Below are 17,500 nucleotides of genomic sequence, written 5' to 3'. Positions count from 1 at the left end.
CCAGAGTTATTTAATTCAATACTAGAGAGGGAAATTGATTCTGTGTAGAACTTTGCAAATGGTTAATTATTACGCTTTTTACGTTGTCGTAGTGATTGGGGATCTCTCCAGTGAAATAACTTCAAGAGTGATTACATTGCTTGGAAAAGAAGAAACAAGTAAAAAAAAGAAAAAAAACAAAGAAAAGAACCAATTTCAAGAAGCATGAAATAAGACCAGTTACGATGAGCGAAGTTTTAGAGATGAATTTTTTCCCTTGGCAGCACTTTCGAGCTTGTTTATCTCGCTTCTTCCTACAACAAGGAAACAAACAGCACCGATGGAATCAAGCTATTCGAGGTTGGAACATGCTGATAGACAATTTGTTAGATATTTTAGTTTTCTGAGACCAAAGTCGATGACAGCTATCCAGATATCCAGTTTTATGCTAAAGGTTCCAAGCCAAATCGACAAGATAAAACAAATTTCAAAGGTGGCTTCATAATTTGTGCAAGGTCCAACCTTTAAACTAAGTGCGTTAAAAATACTGAAACAGTTCGTTGGTTTAGAATCAATTAACATTGAGGTCAGAACTCAAAAGGACTCATAGGCTGAGATCTATTTTGGGTTCGTCCTTACAGACCGTCCAAAATGGCTAAAGAAATCTGGTCATCCGAACGGGAACAACCAATTGAATTGATCAGCAGGCTTTCGGACGATTACACACTAATTGAAGACGTGAATTGTAACATTCTCGAACCCGACAAGGAGCGGCAAAGTTGGGGAGACATCTGCTAAACCTATGCGACGATTACAATATAAAAAGGCTCGTAAGTACGCCAACTAGAGCTACGGCAAATAGCGACACTCTAATTGACGTAATTATGACATCCAAAATAATTAAATTCTTGAACGCAGGTATTCTCAACCCAGATATAATGACAAGGGCCTTTTCTAAACGCTAAGAAAAGGGAATCCTAAATATTCAGAAGATCCAATTCTCAACACAAACAAACAGAGGAAGACAATGTCAGCTTCCTTACTTGATGTAACACCAATAGAGCCTTCTATCACCTGCACACTCTTAGGTGTTCACATAGGTGGTTAACTGAACATGAGCTGGAAACATTTGGTATTCAATTTCATCTTTGTTGTCATGCATATGTTGGAGACTCATACCGCTAGTTGCGCTTTAATTTGCTTATGCTGTTGAATTGGTTATGCTACTCAAACTGAAAGGGGGCACTGACCCTTCGAGAACGCCGCTAGAGATCAACAAAGTAAACCAGTAAGGGTAATGTGGGTAGTGACTAGCTCGAAACTGACAGAGCGCTAGAGCGATCTAAAACCCGATACACCGGAACAGCCAAGACTAACTGATCAGGGGCTTGTTCTCTACGGTAATTACCCATCGTCGCCCAGGGTGATCATTGTACGCTAGTTAATTTTGAAAACCAATTTAAAACGATCTTCAGTTTGTTATTTTGAATCGGTGATCGCATTACATCGCGAAGGGCTTATTTCTGGTGAACTGTGAACGGGACAACACGACGTAAGTAGGCCTGTTAAACTTTCGGAAGCGTTGTTATTTCTCCTTGTTCGAACTAAGTTATGTTACTTTTAATTTCCTTAATATTTGCCTGCGTCTCATCGGATGAGCATCTAATGCTGTAAATCATTTCCAAATCCTTGACTTACCTATTGTGCTGTTGCTGTGAGTGGGTTGGCTAATATCTTGTCCGAACTTCACTTGGTATGAGGCGTACATGAGAAAGGTGGTCAAACCAAGGATAAAAATCGAAAAAATGCTAACTTTACCTCTCGTTATGAAGATCATTTTGGTTCTGTTTAGAGTCACTCCGTCATAAACGTTTAAACCTACGGATAATAAAAATATTTATTCGTATGGTAGAGAAGGATGCAATCGAATAAAAATCGCGATTTTGAGACGCCATTATTGAATTGTATTGGTGGCTAATCGAGGGGAAATATATTGTAGTATTGGGAAGAGTCGCATGGCGACGAAGCTCAATGACAATAACAATATATTTTCTCCCAACCAGCTAGCCGCCAATGTAATGTGGTATTGGCGTCTTAAAATTCCGACTGGTTTTAAATCGCGATCCACCCATTACAAACGTTATACTACTGAGAAATTTCTGAAAAGTAACTGTCTTAGATCACAAAGTATTTTTAACCAAATTTGAAAAACCGTCGAATCTGTATTAAACGACACCGTATTAAGTGGTAACCCCGTATTCAGCGGTCGGTCAGCAAAGTCTCAAAAAATTTCCCCTTTATCATTGCAATTCTTACCCCTATTAAGCGGTCATCTCAATAAGGGATCGTAGGGCTTGTTTGTGTTGAACGGTCACTGAAAACCGAACCTCCAAAATAAAACTAAGAATAATCTTTCAAGTAATTTTTAATTCATATTTCTCCTCCAAAAACAAAGTAGCATTTTTGAGCGAGATTCTGTAAAGTAAGTAGTCACTTAAAGCATAAAGTGGCGTTTTGTACCTTTTTCTATAATACCGTTAATAAGTGGAACCTGTATTTAGCGGTTAACCGGTATCGTATTTTTTTACGAGTTGTTACGGCTTTTCTCCGGACTGAAAATCCTTGTTTAACACCGTAGTTTACATGATAAAATCGTTTCTCTGACGATGTGGTCACTTCGGATGTGTATCGCGACATTTCGACTGCACATATACTGCCAGTCTTCCTCGGCTGGTGAAGCTGGCAGTATGCAGTCCAATCATCGCAATCCACATCCGAAGTGACCACATCGGGAGACAAACGATTATATTTCTCTTTTGAATTGATTGCATAGTTTCATTTAGTCGCAAGGACCTGTCCCACGAACAGTTCCCACGCAGGGACCTGGATAATTTGGGTAGACAAGTTCTTTCGACTTCTCTCACGAATTCAAACCATTTCGAATTCGCGGGACAAGTCGCAAGGATTACATTCTGGACCCTACGATCAGACCATCTGATGGAAACTTTAGATGGTAGTTCATTTGAAGGGACCTTGTTCTCGCTTCGAGTCGCGGGTACTAGTCCTTTCACTTGGTGCCGATCTTAATGTAACCGTTCTACCTCTACAAAATAACATCAGAGCAAACATCCGGTTGTTAAAAGGATGGATAAATTTATCCACTGGATAAGCTCATCCGGTGTATAAGATGGCTATCCAGCGGTTAAAAAGCTGTTGCAAAAGGCACAGATAGCGAGGCGTATAGTTATCCGACGGCTAACTCGCCGCACAGGCAGTTGCCATGGTGATAACCCTTGTGGCGAGAAAACACGTCAGAGAATGTTGCTTCTTCCCCGGCAAAGCGCACTAAAAAACGAAAGTTTACACTTGCCGAATGGACAGTTATTTTCGAAGAAGTGGGAAAAAAAATCAAAATAATTAAGTGTAAAATTTCCGCGACGTTTTCTAAAAAACACAAGAGTCGAGTATGGGAGGTAATAACTGACAATGTCAATGCGCTCGGAGTTTCCAAAAGATCTGTCATAGAAGTGAAAGAAAAGTGGAGAGGAATGGTGAGTGGAGAGGAATGGTGAGTGGAGCAAAGAAAGAACACATGAGCAAATGTACCACTACAAGAAAGAAGACCAGATTCCCAAAGGCTTCCACAGCCAAAATTTTCGAGCTTCTCGAAATAGACCCGTCTTTCAGCGGCATTTCGGGGGGATGTCGATTCTGGTAAGTCCACTTACGTCAACAAAGGTATTGTCTAAATGAGTATGAGTGTTACATCCAATCTTAAGTAATTTTCAAGGAAATGCATACACCCCTTTATGGTAGAACTGCTCACAAGAACTAAAGAATTAAAGAATTCATACATTTTGTACAAATTATATGCAGCATAAGTTTTAAGCTCATCAACAGTGGATACAGAAGTTCTTGGACTAGGATGTAAACTGCAGCCTGTCACTCCACCCTGTGAACCCTCGAACCCCTGTGAAGTGTCAAAGCTAGATTGCGACTCCAGTGTCTATTCTGATACCATTCCATCTTTACTATTGCAGATGCTGGCAATACTTACCAACCCACATTCAAGGAAGAAGGTGACCATCGATGACATAAATGGAATGCACCTTGCTGTCCTTAAAAAAGAAAATTTAACACTTGACCTGGAAATTGAAAATCTAAAACTAAAGGAGAAAGAAATAACATTAAGGATTATGAAGCTCGAGTCCGGATCAAATTCCCATTAATTAATCCAAACCACTGCAATTTACCTAAGTGTGATTGATACCTAATTTACTTCAGTTATTTTGCTCCTATTCAATATTGTTGTTATTTTTTTAATTCTATGAAAATATAGTTAACTTACATGAGCTTTATATATATATATAATATATATGTCTGAAAGTTGGACAAATCAATAAGACAACTTTTCTGTGACTCTGAGTTTCACGCATACGCGATCATCAGACAGATTTTAATTAAAATCTGTCTGATGATCGCGTAAGCGTGAGACTCTTAGTCACAGAAAAGTTATGTCGTATTGATTTGTCTAACTTTCAGATATACCACGCTCTGCGAACGCATCGAGCACTATACAGCAAGGATAGATAACATAAACTTGTCAACCATTTGACGTATGACCTAGGTCAAGCGTGTACTTGAACTAAAATCAGTTTTCTAGAAAGGCTATAATTATCATTTGCTACAAAACTCGGGGATTCTAAAATTTTAAAATGACTTGGGACAAATCCTGGAAATTGGATGTGGAATCCTTTGGCAACTATGCGGGCCGGTCTTGCGAACAGATCAGGCGCTGACGGAATTTGAAGGCTTTGAAATTGTTTATACGGATGCAACAGACGACACAAAAATTTTCCATAACAAAATTTGTCCTTTGACTTTTTCGGAACAATTCTAGTTTTGTCCGCTAGTGCGGAAAAGCCCTTATCTTTAACATTGTTGGTAGTGACTCGTTAAACATTTCAGAAAATGGAAAAATGGTTTCGCTTCGTCGTACTTTTACATCAGGAACATAACGACGAGAACTTGAACGTCACCGACCGGAAGTTGGGAAAACGAACTTCGATGCTGCTACGCATGCTCAATCGAGCACTACTCGTCCTCGTCGTCCACATCTCCTTCAGGACCCCATTTGCCGCCAACTGCCGTCTTGTCGTGAACGTGAGTATGTCACTCTTAAGATTCAGGTAAATTGAAGGCATAAAATCGTTCGAACCGTAACGATCTTATCTACTACATGCTCTCTGCTATCTACAGTAGCGGCGATCTTATCTACCTGTAAATAATAATGCAAGCTTACTGTCAAGGGGACTTAGCGCGAACCGCAAACGACTAAACGAAATCTGATTTTCTTTTTCTGAACCTAAAATAAACTTTGAAAAGCATTTGGAAAATGTTTCTTGTTCCAGGAAACTGCAAATAATTTCACATAATTTAGTAAGTTTTCAAGTTTTGTTGCTAGTAAACTTTTACGACAACGACTTAATTGAACTTGATCTTTCCTGATCTTGATCGCTTTCTAAAGAGGTACTCGGCGGGTCAAAAACTTTTTCCTTTTTCTTGGCAATGCCCTAAAGCCATTTCATGAATGAACTAACGCCAAACGCTTCGGGATGAAACCACGTAATGTCACCAACATCGAAATCCCTCATTTGGTATGAATCTAATACACCATTCAAAGTTAAAGGGTAAAAAAAAAAAGACTGTCACATACATACATACTAATGAGCTTCTTTTGCGCACGTATTTTGAGTGCGTTTTCGAAAATTGCATGTGTGTACGCGCTTTTTTAACACGCTTTTTGCGTCCATTTTGGGTCAAGTACCTCTGAGCTGTACTGTATACATCTATATTCGTCTAGCGGATTATTCAACATCATTCACTTCACCATCAGCATATAATTGTTCAAGTATCATCGCTCAGATGCTTGCGAATTATATAGGAAAATTAATTACCTGACAAGGGAATTCCGCGTTAAATTACACGCAAAAACCGATATTGCACGAATCGTGAAGCGAAGAACAGTAAAAATATTACAGGATAAAAACAAACATTTGTTTTTATCCTGAGCGCGCGCCCCAGAAAGCCATTTCAAAGTCAACTGTCAGAACTGTCGTTGCATTAGCGAATAGGAAGCCAGGTCATACACCTTATGCTTGTTTTTACATTTGTTTACAAACTTTTTAAACAAGCTTCACACTATTTAATGGATAATAGTGCTATTGCACTGAATTGACAAGCCGTTTATCTTTAACATCTTTAATTTCCAAATAATTTGCTCAAGAACGAAAATAATATATATCTTTTACCTCTTTGGTGGCAAACTGAGAGAAATGAAGTGTCCAAGCAAAAGCACTGAAAGTTTAACATTGCAATTAAAGGTATTTATTTCTTCCTCTACATATATGATAATCGACCCTTGCACTTCTTCTGTTGTCGCTTTTTCGTCTTTTTCAGTTGAGTTTTTGCTTGCCATTTTCTGGAGCCGGGTTCACAGGATTTTCTTGCTTTCTCGTTGTCACGAGCACGAGCAAAAGAGGTATTTTATGTGTCTCCAAGAATTTGTAATTCATTTCAAAACAGGGAAGAACCTCTAACTCACTTTGAAAAACGCTTTTGTTCAAAAGGTGACAATGGTTTTGAAAAAACTTTACGATGACATTGTAGAAAACTGTTACAATTTGACGATAATTGTTATGTTTATTTAGATGTGAAGCAATATCACTTAACTTCGTTTTCAACTCTCAATTTCATGCTAAATACTTCACTTTGTTGACCAATCAGAATGCGAGATTTTATTCAATTATGCAATTCTGTTGTAAATTGGTTTTGTTATTGACAACATTCTGTTACAATTATTTTGTCCATTGGTTTGGAGATAATCAGCCAATCTTACTTCATTCAATCAGCGTTTTCCATTTTGTGCCTTCGAAATTTAATTTCCTTCTGTAGTGTTTATAACTTTATCAGCAACATTGAAAGAATGCAAGGCAGCCATTTTGAAATTTAGCATCCCTGCAATAATCACCTTCTGCGAGATGATTATAAGGGGAAACCATGCAATCCTTATCACCAGAAGAATTATACTAAATAAGTTTATTGAAAACTCACCACATTTTGGAGAAAACTCTGGTATCCTTTGGATCCTCAATCTGGGAGCTACTCATTAGGTGACCATCTCACTCCTTCTAGATCACTATGTATTTTAGTGCAGCTTGTTATTTATTCATATATTTGGTTATTAAACCATTTTAATCAAATCTTTAGTTGTTTGTAACTTTCATACACTGGGCTTCTTTTTAAACTGCAAAGTTATGATCTGGGACAGCATCTGCTGTAAACATTGCCATAAGTTATTGGACATTTTTCACCCAAAAGTTGTGTTATTCATCTTTGGTAATGTTAACAACAACTATTCACCTCTGAAGTGAGGCAGAAGACAGTTTATGAATAAATCTTAATCAAATTGCAATGGTTTTGATTATGTCTTGTGAAACTGTTAATATTTGGATTGTTGCGGTCAGCCGCCCCATATTTTCAAATCACTGATACACCATTTACCCATAAATGTACACAAGTTTAATCACATAATGGTTTTTATTTGGTTGCCTTTTATTACTAATACATCAATTAATTGGAATCTTCAACATCCCCCCCGCCCCTCATTTTTTTCCTGGCAGCTCCCTAGGTATTTGAGTTTTTAAAGATTGGTTTGTTGAAATTTCCACCCCCAGGAAAAAAATTGTGTTCAAATGCCCCACCAATTTCTGAAAAAGGCAAAATCAGCAAACATAACTTACTGCACATTGACAAAGCTTTAAAATGTAGACCTTCTATACCTTTTTTCTGAGCTATTTTTACTTGTGGAAGTGAACTTTTTACCTCAAACTATTCCACATTTAAATATATATTCATATTTAGAAAAACAGAGGGCATTATTATAAAACATTTTTACAATTATATGCAATTAAGTTGAAAGGTCATTGATCATTCCATGTAATATCCCAGTGCTAAATGCAGAAATCTTTACTTACAATGGCACTTTTGGTGTAGTCATTACAACTAAAAAAAATCTTCAGTTATGGGATGTGAATTGATGTTGAAACCAAACTTTAATTTGAAGTCATTTCCTCACTTTGTGTTCAACAAACTACGTACAGTGAATAAAAATGACTTGTTGACATCATCAGATGTATCATCTTCACTTTTCTTGGTTTTTCCCTTCTTTCATATATTTGTCATACAAGTGTGACAATAGGCATCTTGCAGTTTACTGTGTTAAGAAATAACTGGTAAATCTACCAATTGAGTTGTGTGAAATTCAAGAAATGACCATATCAAACTCCAACTTCCAGAATGCAAACTTTCTAACAATTACCTCTAAGGGTTGAGAGGTAGACATTCAATGCTTTTGTTGCGAAGTGCAAATTGTTTGCCCTCCACTGAAATTTTCCTTTTCCAAGTGCTACAAAAATCAGTGCAATTTTTTCTTTATCTTTGGGTGAAATATAAAAGATTTCAGGCATGCTAGCAAGCATACCTAATGTCTTATAATTGCCTTAATGCCTAATGCCATATTACCCCAATGCCATTATGAAAGGTAGGATATACATTGGACAATTGCAAAAAGCCTATAGTGAGTGTCACTATTTCTTTCAAGTGTATACACTCAATTACAAAAACACTGACCCCTAAAAGGCGCAAGCTAATGGCATTATAGTTACAAATGTAAATGATAACCAGAATTAGTTGTGCGTAGAATATAGAAGCCATTCATACTTTCTTAAAAAAAAAAAGATTTGTCATCATCTTAGATTTCCAGGAATCAACAACAACATTTATTCATTTTAGCAATTAAATAAAATACAAATCTAACAATCCCTACCTGCAAAATAGCAAAGCTAATCGAGGCAGGAGGGAAACAAACATAAAATAAATTCTTCAATAACAAGTTTGACTGAACAGAGGAAATGACTGGGTGAGCCTGCATATACATGAGCATTGAAGAACAGTTAAGGAAAGTTATAGATAAGCCAATTAGGTGTTACATATTAAAACTGGAATAAAATTACACCAAAAAACAACAACAATAAAAGAAACTAAAAAGATTATAATTTTCTAAATTTGTCAATTAAAGTATGGACAACATATGAGTTAATTCTTTCAATCCATCAAAATTTTCAGCAGTTGTCTATGCAGTAGTCTCCAATCACTGGAGAAAAAGCTCATTTTTAAATTTTTATTGCTTTTTGAATTCCCTTAGTGATCCAAGGTTGTTCCAGCTGTTTACATTCTTGCTTTTATAAAGTGTGAGTGAATGGTAAAGAATGGTGCATGCTTGTTTATCAGCTTATTTAGCTTGTTATAAAAGGTGGAAAATAACTTGGAGGGGTCCTCAGCAGATGGTAATGACTCTCATGTGTCAGTTCTGACAATTTCTGCAAAAAAATTTTGCTAAGAGAATTTTGAATAGTCATGGGCTGCCATTTTTCAAGGTTTGGTGGTTTCAATGGTTGATTTAAGAATGCAAAATTGAGAAAAATGATTGGTGAGATCTGAAACAATATTCCCACTGGCAGTATAATATTCAAATTTGTTTAAGGAAATATTATCAAAAAGTGAGGCAGAGTTATTATAGACCCTTGTCAGTTTATCAATTGTTGGTAAAATAGCATAGCTTTGTAAGCAATTTAAAATTGCTGAGCGTAATTACAAGTCTTTGACTTAAGAATATTGATGTTGATGTCACCTAAGAGGTAGATTGATTTATCAGTGGCACTATATTGATCTACAGTTTCTTCAAAATATTCTAAGAGGCAGTCTGCAGAATTATGTAGTCTGTAGACAACTCCACAAATAATACTGCTTTTCTTGGTGAATTTAATTTCAAGCCAAAGTGCCTGAAAAGGCTCATTAGAGATTTTTTTCAATGACTTTGTATCATGTATTGTTGTCTTCATACATTCCTACACCTCCAGCAGAAAGAGGCATGGGAACATATTCAAAATTGTAATTTGGTATGGTTGGCCACATTCTGTCCTTAATTCTTGTTTCCATCACCGCCAAAAGACTGAAATGAAAATTTAATTCATTTAAAATATGGGTTTGAAGGTTGTCCAAGTTTTTCCTCAGGCTTCCTATATAAGTGAATCATGAAAAAGTAAAGCATCGATCATGTATCTATAGATAAATATACATATATATGGACATTTCCCATAAAGCCATTGGTTCTCATTGTTCACGAATCATGCTATTTACAGTGTGTCAACATTATTGCAATCAAGTGTATGTTTTAGTATCAACCACCTGTGTAGAAATTTAAAAAAGTTGTAAGTAGTGTACTCTCTAACAGCATTACCAGTTTCACAGCCAGGGTACTAGGTCAGTGAAGGTCAGCAGCACACCTTTCATCATCCATGTCACAGCTCCCTGGTTCTGGTACCCTTAAGTTGACAGCAAGGTTGTGTAAAATGCAGCAAGTTACAATTATGGTGCATACCCTGTCAGGAGCCATCCTCAATTCTGAGTGTAGCACATGGAATCTCCTCTTCAACAATCCAAAAGTTTGCTCTATGGTACATCTTGTGATCTTGTGTGCTCTGTTGAAATGCTCCTCTTAAGGTCTAAGTTGGGGTTGAGGTACAGGGTCATGAGGAATGGTGAGCATGCATAGCCACTATCTCCAAGTAGCATAACATCTGTGAGACCAGCCTCTTCAAGGTTACCCCCTGTGGCTGATGTCCAGAAAATATGGCTATCATGAGTTGAACCAGGTCATCTAAACACAACACCTGTAAACATTCCTGCAAAATTCAATTGTATTCAATAGACTACGACTGGTTTTTAACTTTTATATTTTATGTTATGTAAACAAAATTTTGATACAGCTTAGGTGTATGGTATTTCTGCATGTGCCTTCCTTCCCACAAAATTGTCATAATGTGTGCATACACATAGGCCCCAAATTTGAAGCAGTAATCGTGGGATTACTTCATTCATTTTGTCAAAATAAAGTATTCGGAATGGGATTGCTGCTAACAATCAACTACAATTCGTAACTGACAACAATTAATTACCCTAAGCCTAAGCAATTTATCCCTTTCTTGATATGGTAAACTTCAAAACATTCCTTTGCCTGTATCTTTAAGCAACGACAAATATTACACGTTATTAAACAATGCTACTTAACGGGAGAATGCTCTGTAATGCTTTGTTCCAGCACTTGAACTAACGCAGTCCATTAAAAAAATATCCATGTTGGAGAACACATTAAGTGATCACCGAAGAATATTTTCACTGTTGTCCTCTCACCATCGGTAGACCCAATGCCCGTTTGCAAAAACAAAATCGATTACACCTGATAGCTATAGAATCAAGCGGGTGATCGCACAGTTCGAAAAGTCAATCATATTAAATCAATTTCACTCACTTGTTTACAAGGTAAATTGTATCTGCGTGAATCTCGCGATCACATGTTTGATCACATGTTGTGCTCAAGACAGTCTGACGCACACTGCTCCTACCGTGTCAGAAAAGTGTTCCACATTGGATGCGAAATTTTACGGCTTTCGTGCCCACGTATAGGATAAAATAACTCCTGTTATTTACATGAGATAGTATGCACAGTAAAGCTTAGGGTACTCGAACATGTTGCCCTTTGCAAAATCAATAATCAGAGATCGACATATTTGCTTACCTCGATGGTCGCAGATTGCCTGGACATTTTGATGGAGTGAAATCCTTTTCGGTTCCCTAAGTCTGGCTCAATTTCGTGAGGTGCAGTTATTCTAACGTGGTATCATCGATGAACCCAATGGCAGAAGGGAAACTACTGACTCGGAACAAACCTTTAATGTCGTCTCGTTCCGCACAGGTGGACTGAAATCTTAAGTAATCACCTAACTTCATGCTTGTGTCACACGACAAACTACTCAGCTGACAGTCGACTCATCAAATCCTAGAAAAGTATCTTCGATCTCTTGCAGAAACGAACCCGAGGCGAGGACAAGGACTTGCATTATGGCTGAGACGGCGTTGTTCCTATCTGTTTGTGATGTTATTTCGTACGCAGCAAGGTTAACGATGTATTGTATTGCTTCTCGTCCAAAACGAAACCTGGATCTCAATTCAGAGTCAGTATAAGACTCTAAGGGATCTAGCTGGAAGCGAAAATTCTTCGCTTTATAAGACGTTGATTTTCGGGCAAGTTATACCGAAGAGGATGTAGCTGTCGAGCGAGGAATCCAGTCCTTCCGTTCCAGAGTCAGATGGTTATAAGTCAGATCGTTCCACTAAATAGTCGGTTCGTTGCGCAAAAAATTCACTTCGTTGCACATAAATGATATATATTTTCAGAACATGAACGTAAGTATTTTCAGTACTATTTACATAACAGTGAGAGCGTCGTATGTTAATTTCAGCTTGCGTTGCGCAACAATGTTAGAATGAAGTATACACGCAATATCGAGAGCTTATGTCTGTCGATTTTTTACTATAACATAGAACAGAGGATATTCAATAAAGTACTACGTAGCCTGCGTGTTTGTTAGCGCTCGATGTGAAGTGATTGTAGATTCAACATTATCATTCGCTAGAGAAACCTGTTCTGGTTTACGCCCTGACCATAGAACGAAATGACCGTAAACCTCGAGCAGCGGCCATTTAATGTTTTTACTATCCGATGGATAGAAATTTATACTACCTACCTAACCATGGATAAGTTTATCTGATGGATAGCGAGTGGATAGCGCTATCCATACATTGAACAACCGATATGACGTCATGGTTAACATTTATCCACTGGATAGCGATTTATCCAGCGGATAAGTAGTTTTCCATTCTTTGAACAACCGGGGCCAGATCCTAAGAGTGAGACTCGAGCTGACACGGTCCTCAGAAAACGATATCAATATCTTCTAAGTTTTTGTACATCGAGTTAAGAGCTTTCTCAAACGAGCTCAATTTCTTTTCAGTCTCCATACAGCTTTGTGTGAAACAGTTAAGGTTTGAGATACGGCTGTAAGCAACATTGCATCTATGACTATAAACCCTTAGTAAATAATGCGAGCGAACATCGGGTTCTAAGAACGCTGTTGCGATTCAAGCTTGCGCAGAACTCGAAAAAAAATATTTTAACTGCCTCTAGATTGTTAAACAATGAATGAAAAGCTTCCTTTGAGCCAGCTCGATTCCTTCTCAGTCTTCCGTACGGAAACAGTTAAGGTAAAGGACGACGTTTACGACTAAGAACCAGTCAAACTTATGCAAATATACCTACCTAACAGAGATAAGAGCGCTGGTGACGTTCTTTATACCCCCACTCAACGATACAGCCTTGTGGTACAACGTGGCACGAATACAACACACAGAAATAAAACGACTATTTGATGAAGTTGAGACAACCATGCATTATCAATGCCAAGGCCTCTCATGGCTTCTTTCTAGTGATTGTATGCTCTCGACCAATCAGAATTTTGATATGCATGGATGATAATTAAAGTTTCAGTTGCATGTCGATTAAACGGACGATTCGATTGAGGCCTTGAGTTACTGCATTTCTTTTTTTATTCCAAGCTTTCACCGATCTACGGCATCGTCAGGGTATGTTAAGAAAACATTCCATCATAAGCAAAATAAAAGCGATGAAGGTGATACGAATAATTGGAATACATAATAAGGACAGTGAGTTTCCTAACGTCGCGATTGTTTCGATACATGAATCTTGCGTCACTTGGCAGCTGTATTAAAATGGCGTCAGGAGAAAAAGTGTACTATTTAAGGATTCTGCACCCTTTTTCGAACACCAGACGCCGAAGGTGCCTTCCTGATGCTGTTTCTTTCTTTTCTTCGTCATTTCAGAATAAATCTTGTGCTCAAAGTGTGAGAAAATGGCGGCAGACAACGACAACGTGGAGTCGGGTGTGCAAATAGCCATGCCATCATCGCCAGCACTTAAATCAGGTCAACCTAATACGCCAATTTATCATCAAGTTATTACATATAATTTTCCGCCACCAATTCCCATGAAGTGCCATGGTGACGTTGCTGTAACTAGGACTTTTCGAGCAGCAATGGAGCGATTATGAGATAGCAATAGGACTCGATAAGCGACAAGAATCGGTTCTTTGAGCGACTTTTCCGCGTTCATCGATGGGCAGAGAGGCTTTCTAATAAGAATATCGACAGCTGTTTAGAAGCCTTGGAAAACTAATCCAAGCTCAACAGAATTTAGTGTTTGTTCTAAGAGAGGATGTCAGCATCTATCGGACAAATTTGAAATATTGTGGCAAGTCGCTCAGAATTCGTTTTCACTCCTACTTTCACGTTTTGTAGCCCAATATGTTCTAGTAATTGTGGTGTTTTTTTTGAGAAATGACTTTTTTCGTTCGACCGCTCAAATATGCAAATTTTCATCGTGAATATTACCCGACTTGTGTGACCTCATGTAACGATTCCACTCGACCTCCTGCATTTCTGTCAACATAATACTTTGTTTTATCATCTAAAAATTAATCCACTGTCACTATTGAAGCTGGCAAAGAAACTTTTTTTTTGATGAATATTTTTGTCCGACATACTTTTCCTATGTCGAAAAGTAGCATCAAATCAAAGACAGTTTTAACAATGACCGATATGACAGAATCTACTGAGCTTCAAGTTTTTAAAAGATAAAAGGATGGTTATAGAAACTGTAAAAATTTCCTTGTGTATTTGTGTTGTTCTATCTTGAGACGAACTCAAAGTCCGGCAAAATAGCGACCATGAAATATACATGGTGATCTTGTCTACATGCCAAACATTTGCCAAGTGTGCAGATGATCCACAAGTATTGGAACTCTTACAAATATGTTTTGTAAGAATAAAAACAGCAAAACAAATTACAGTAATCAGTCACAAAAGCAGAGCAAAAAAACTATAAAAAACCAGTAACAACAATCATGGAAAAAGGAAGATTAATTAGTTGTTGAATTTGTTTGTCTAAGGCCTGAAATTTCTACTAAAAATAATGCAAACAGAAAGTCACTGACAGTGTTTGAGGCAACTGAACTTGACTGTTGTTGAAGTCCTAAATGTAATAACTGTCCTAAATGTAATAAAGTCCTAAATGTAATAACATTTGGTCCTAAATGTAATAAAGTCCTAAATGTAATAACATTTAGTCCTAAATGTAATAAGCCTCCAATGCAATCGTTTGACTCCTGCAGTGCATTGTTGTCATGGCGGACATCCACATTGATATGTTAGTGACGGCTCTTGCACCAAAAAAACCGCTGACCAGTATACATGTCACATTATGGGCTCACTGATCTCAATCTGCGTCTTTTTACTTGCTCGACATAAGAAATATCAGCAGTCGAAGTATGGTCCTTAAAGCGGTTTATCGATCGAGTTGAAGAAAATCATTTCCAGCCCAAAGTGGGCTAGTGCTTGGCTGGAAGCTCAATAGGATGGAATCGATTGGTACGTAACCATTTGGAAAAGAAATTGACTACAACTGATGATGAACTAGCATGCTATTGTTGATGTTATCGTTCGTGTTAAAGTCTTTAGTAGTGATGCACCATTTTAGAGCAGTTTGAATGATTTCGCTGTGTCACATGTTAATCCAAAAGAAAATTATTATTATCAGTAGCGTTATTGAAATTTTGCACATCAATGTTATTCAGTGTCGATTGATTCTGATGAAGCATTTGAGTTCATTTTTAAGAATGTCTATCCTGATTTATTCAATTTTGAACTTGGGGTATTGCATTTCCAGCCTTCTATGGCTTTACTCCACCTCAGTAATCAGTTCATGTACCATATGACTATAAGTGGAAACTGTTGAGCTTTCTTTTTTTATTCATCTATTTATCTATTCATTTTCTCCCCTCACGGCGGGGAGAAGAGGTGAAGACAAAAAATGAAATATAAACTTGAGATCAACTGTAAAATATATGTTTTCCTAATATTTCGGTTCGCGGAACTGATGAACCCGTCATAAGGGGCTAAATGAAAAAAATTAAGAGAGTGTCTCTGTAAGAGCGGTCCGGTCGATTTTGCTTGAGTCACGGATTTCGCTCATTTCTTGTGTGTTGCAAGACATTCATGTACCTATACTAAAACCACAATCCGTTTGATCAGATCTCTTTATTTTTCAGAGTTTTACGGAAATTAAATTTCACGCGAGCGAAGGCCTGTCGTGACACTTTTCAAGACTTTAATTTGAGACAACTTTGGAGGATAATTTACAAAAAACTACGGAACTCAGCAAAAAACAAATACCCCAGCCATGTATATTAACTCTATCTTATCCATCAAGGTGACTTTCGTGAACATCATGTTTCAATCAAGCAAACAAGAAGACTTGAATGACACCTTATCGGTTCGCTTAAGTCACACAAGTGAATACCGATCAAATTCAAGGTAAATTTTTGAAAAAGTGAGGCGTTCCTAACTGATCCAACTAACATAGCTTGGAAGTAGGTGCCATAGAAAAGGTAACTACAGAAAAAAACTTTGCGGCCCGACCTTTACGAAAACTTTATAACTCCATGAACTTACCTGATTTTCGGCAATCTCCAAGTTTGGCCGCTATTTTGAGGGACTTGTCCACATAAAGCGTAGCAGATATAAATCGAGCAGGTAGATCTAAAACCGTCAGAAATACATACAAAAGCAATTTAAATGAACTTTACTTTCAATTCAAGCGGCAAAATGTGAAATTGTTAGTTAAACTTACCATTCCTACATCCCCATGCGACAATTTCTTTCAACAATTCAAACACTACAACTAGTGTTCGAATTCCCCTCGTCGATTCCACCGAAAGAAATAACCTGTGCCACCCAAGCTTCGACTCGAATGTGAAGTACGAATCACATAACACAACTGCTTCATCTTCGAGGCAATATCACACTGGTATTTTGATTTTCTGATCGACAAGAACGGTGATCAGGGAGCGATCGCCATGTTTACCTCATAAACGTGACCGCTGACCAGCCGCTGAGTTGAAACAGTACTTCTCAGTGGCGAGGGGTAGGGTGTGGGATGGGTGCGGGCAGATTTTTGGGAACATTCGAATATATTCATTAAAGTATTATAATATGCATTAGGATTCTCAGTCTTAGTGCGAAGGCATGTTTTGTGTTGCAGACAACTTTTGTTTTGCTTGGTATTCTTTTTTTCTTTCAATACATTTTGTTATAAAAACGACTGGCATTAATTCATAGATTTATAAGCAATTCTTTATCATGTAAATAATTTGTTTAGATAATCGAGGTAACCATTGAACCTATAGTATCGCATCACTGGTAACGTGTCTTGTCTCTGCCCAACTCCGAGAACGTGGAGCGGCTAAAGACGCGAGATACGAGTCTCGCGTCTCGCGGCTTCTCCATGCTCACAGGATACGCGTGACCTCACTACCTTTTAATAAGAGCCTACTCGCAGTCTGTATTCCGTTTCACCATTTCATCGGAGTGACACGAGTCTCTTCAATTGAGTGAAAAAGTCACAAACCCATTCTTTACCTCACGAGCG

The 17,500-nt window shown here is 37.7% G+C and overlaps 1 protein-coding gene and 1 pseudogene across 3 annotated transcripts in view; both read right to left on the bottom strand.

The window, feature by feature from the left end:
* The window catches only part of LOC131792667 (uncharacterized), a 21,523-nt gene extending 4,616 nt beyond the window's left edge, over window positions 1–16,907 (bottom strand). Inside the window, exons 1-3 of one of the 3 annotated variants that reach the window (XM_066168787.1) lie at window positions 16,703–16,907; window positions 16,525–16,611; window positions 1,678–1,857 (exon numbers count right to left, since the gene is read on the bottom strand). In XM_066168787.1, coding sequence (XP_066024884.1) covers window positions 1,678–1,816 — 139 coding nt within the window. In that variant the 5' untranslated portion in view covers window positions 1,817–1,857; window positions 16,525–16,611; window positions 16,703–16,907. Of the gene's footprint in view, window positions 1–1,677; window positions 1,858–4,036; window positions 4,098–13,258; window positions 13,396–16,524; window positions 16,612–16,702 lie in introns of those variants that run through there. The other 2 variants (XM_066168786.1, XM_059110076.2) reach the window with 2 other exon arrangements.
* On the bottom strand, window positions 5,733–12,694 carry LOC131792637 (putative nuclease HARBI1; annotated as a pseudogene).
* Window positions 16,908–17,500: the final 593 nt, after the last annotated feature.

This window comes from Pocillopora verrucosa, chromosome 6 (assembly GCF_036669915.1).
Source record: "Pocillopora verrucosa isolate sample1 chromosome 6, ASM3666991v2, whole genome shotgun sequence".
Lineage (NCBI taxonomy): Eukaryota > Metazoa > Cnidaria > Anthozoa > Scleractinia > Pocilloporidae > Pocillopora > Pocillopora verrucosa.
This window is presented reverse-complemented; position numbering and strand designations above follow the sequence as displayed.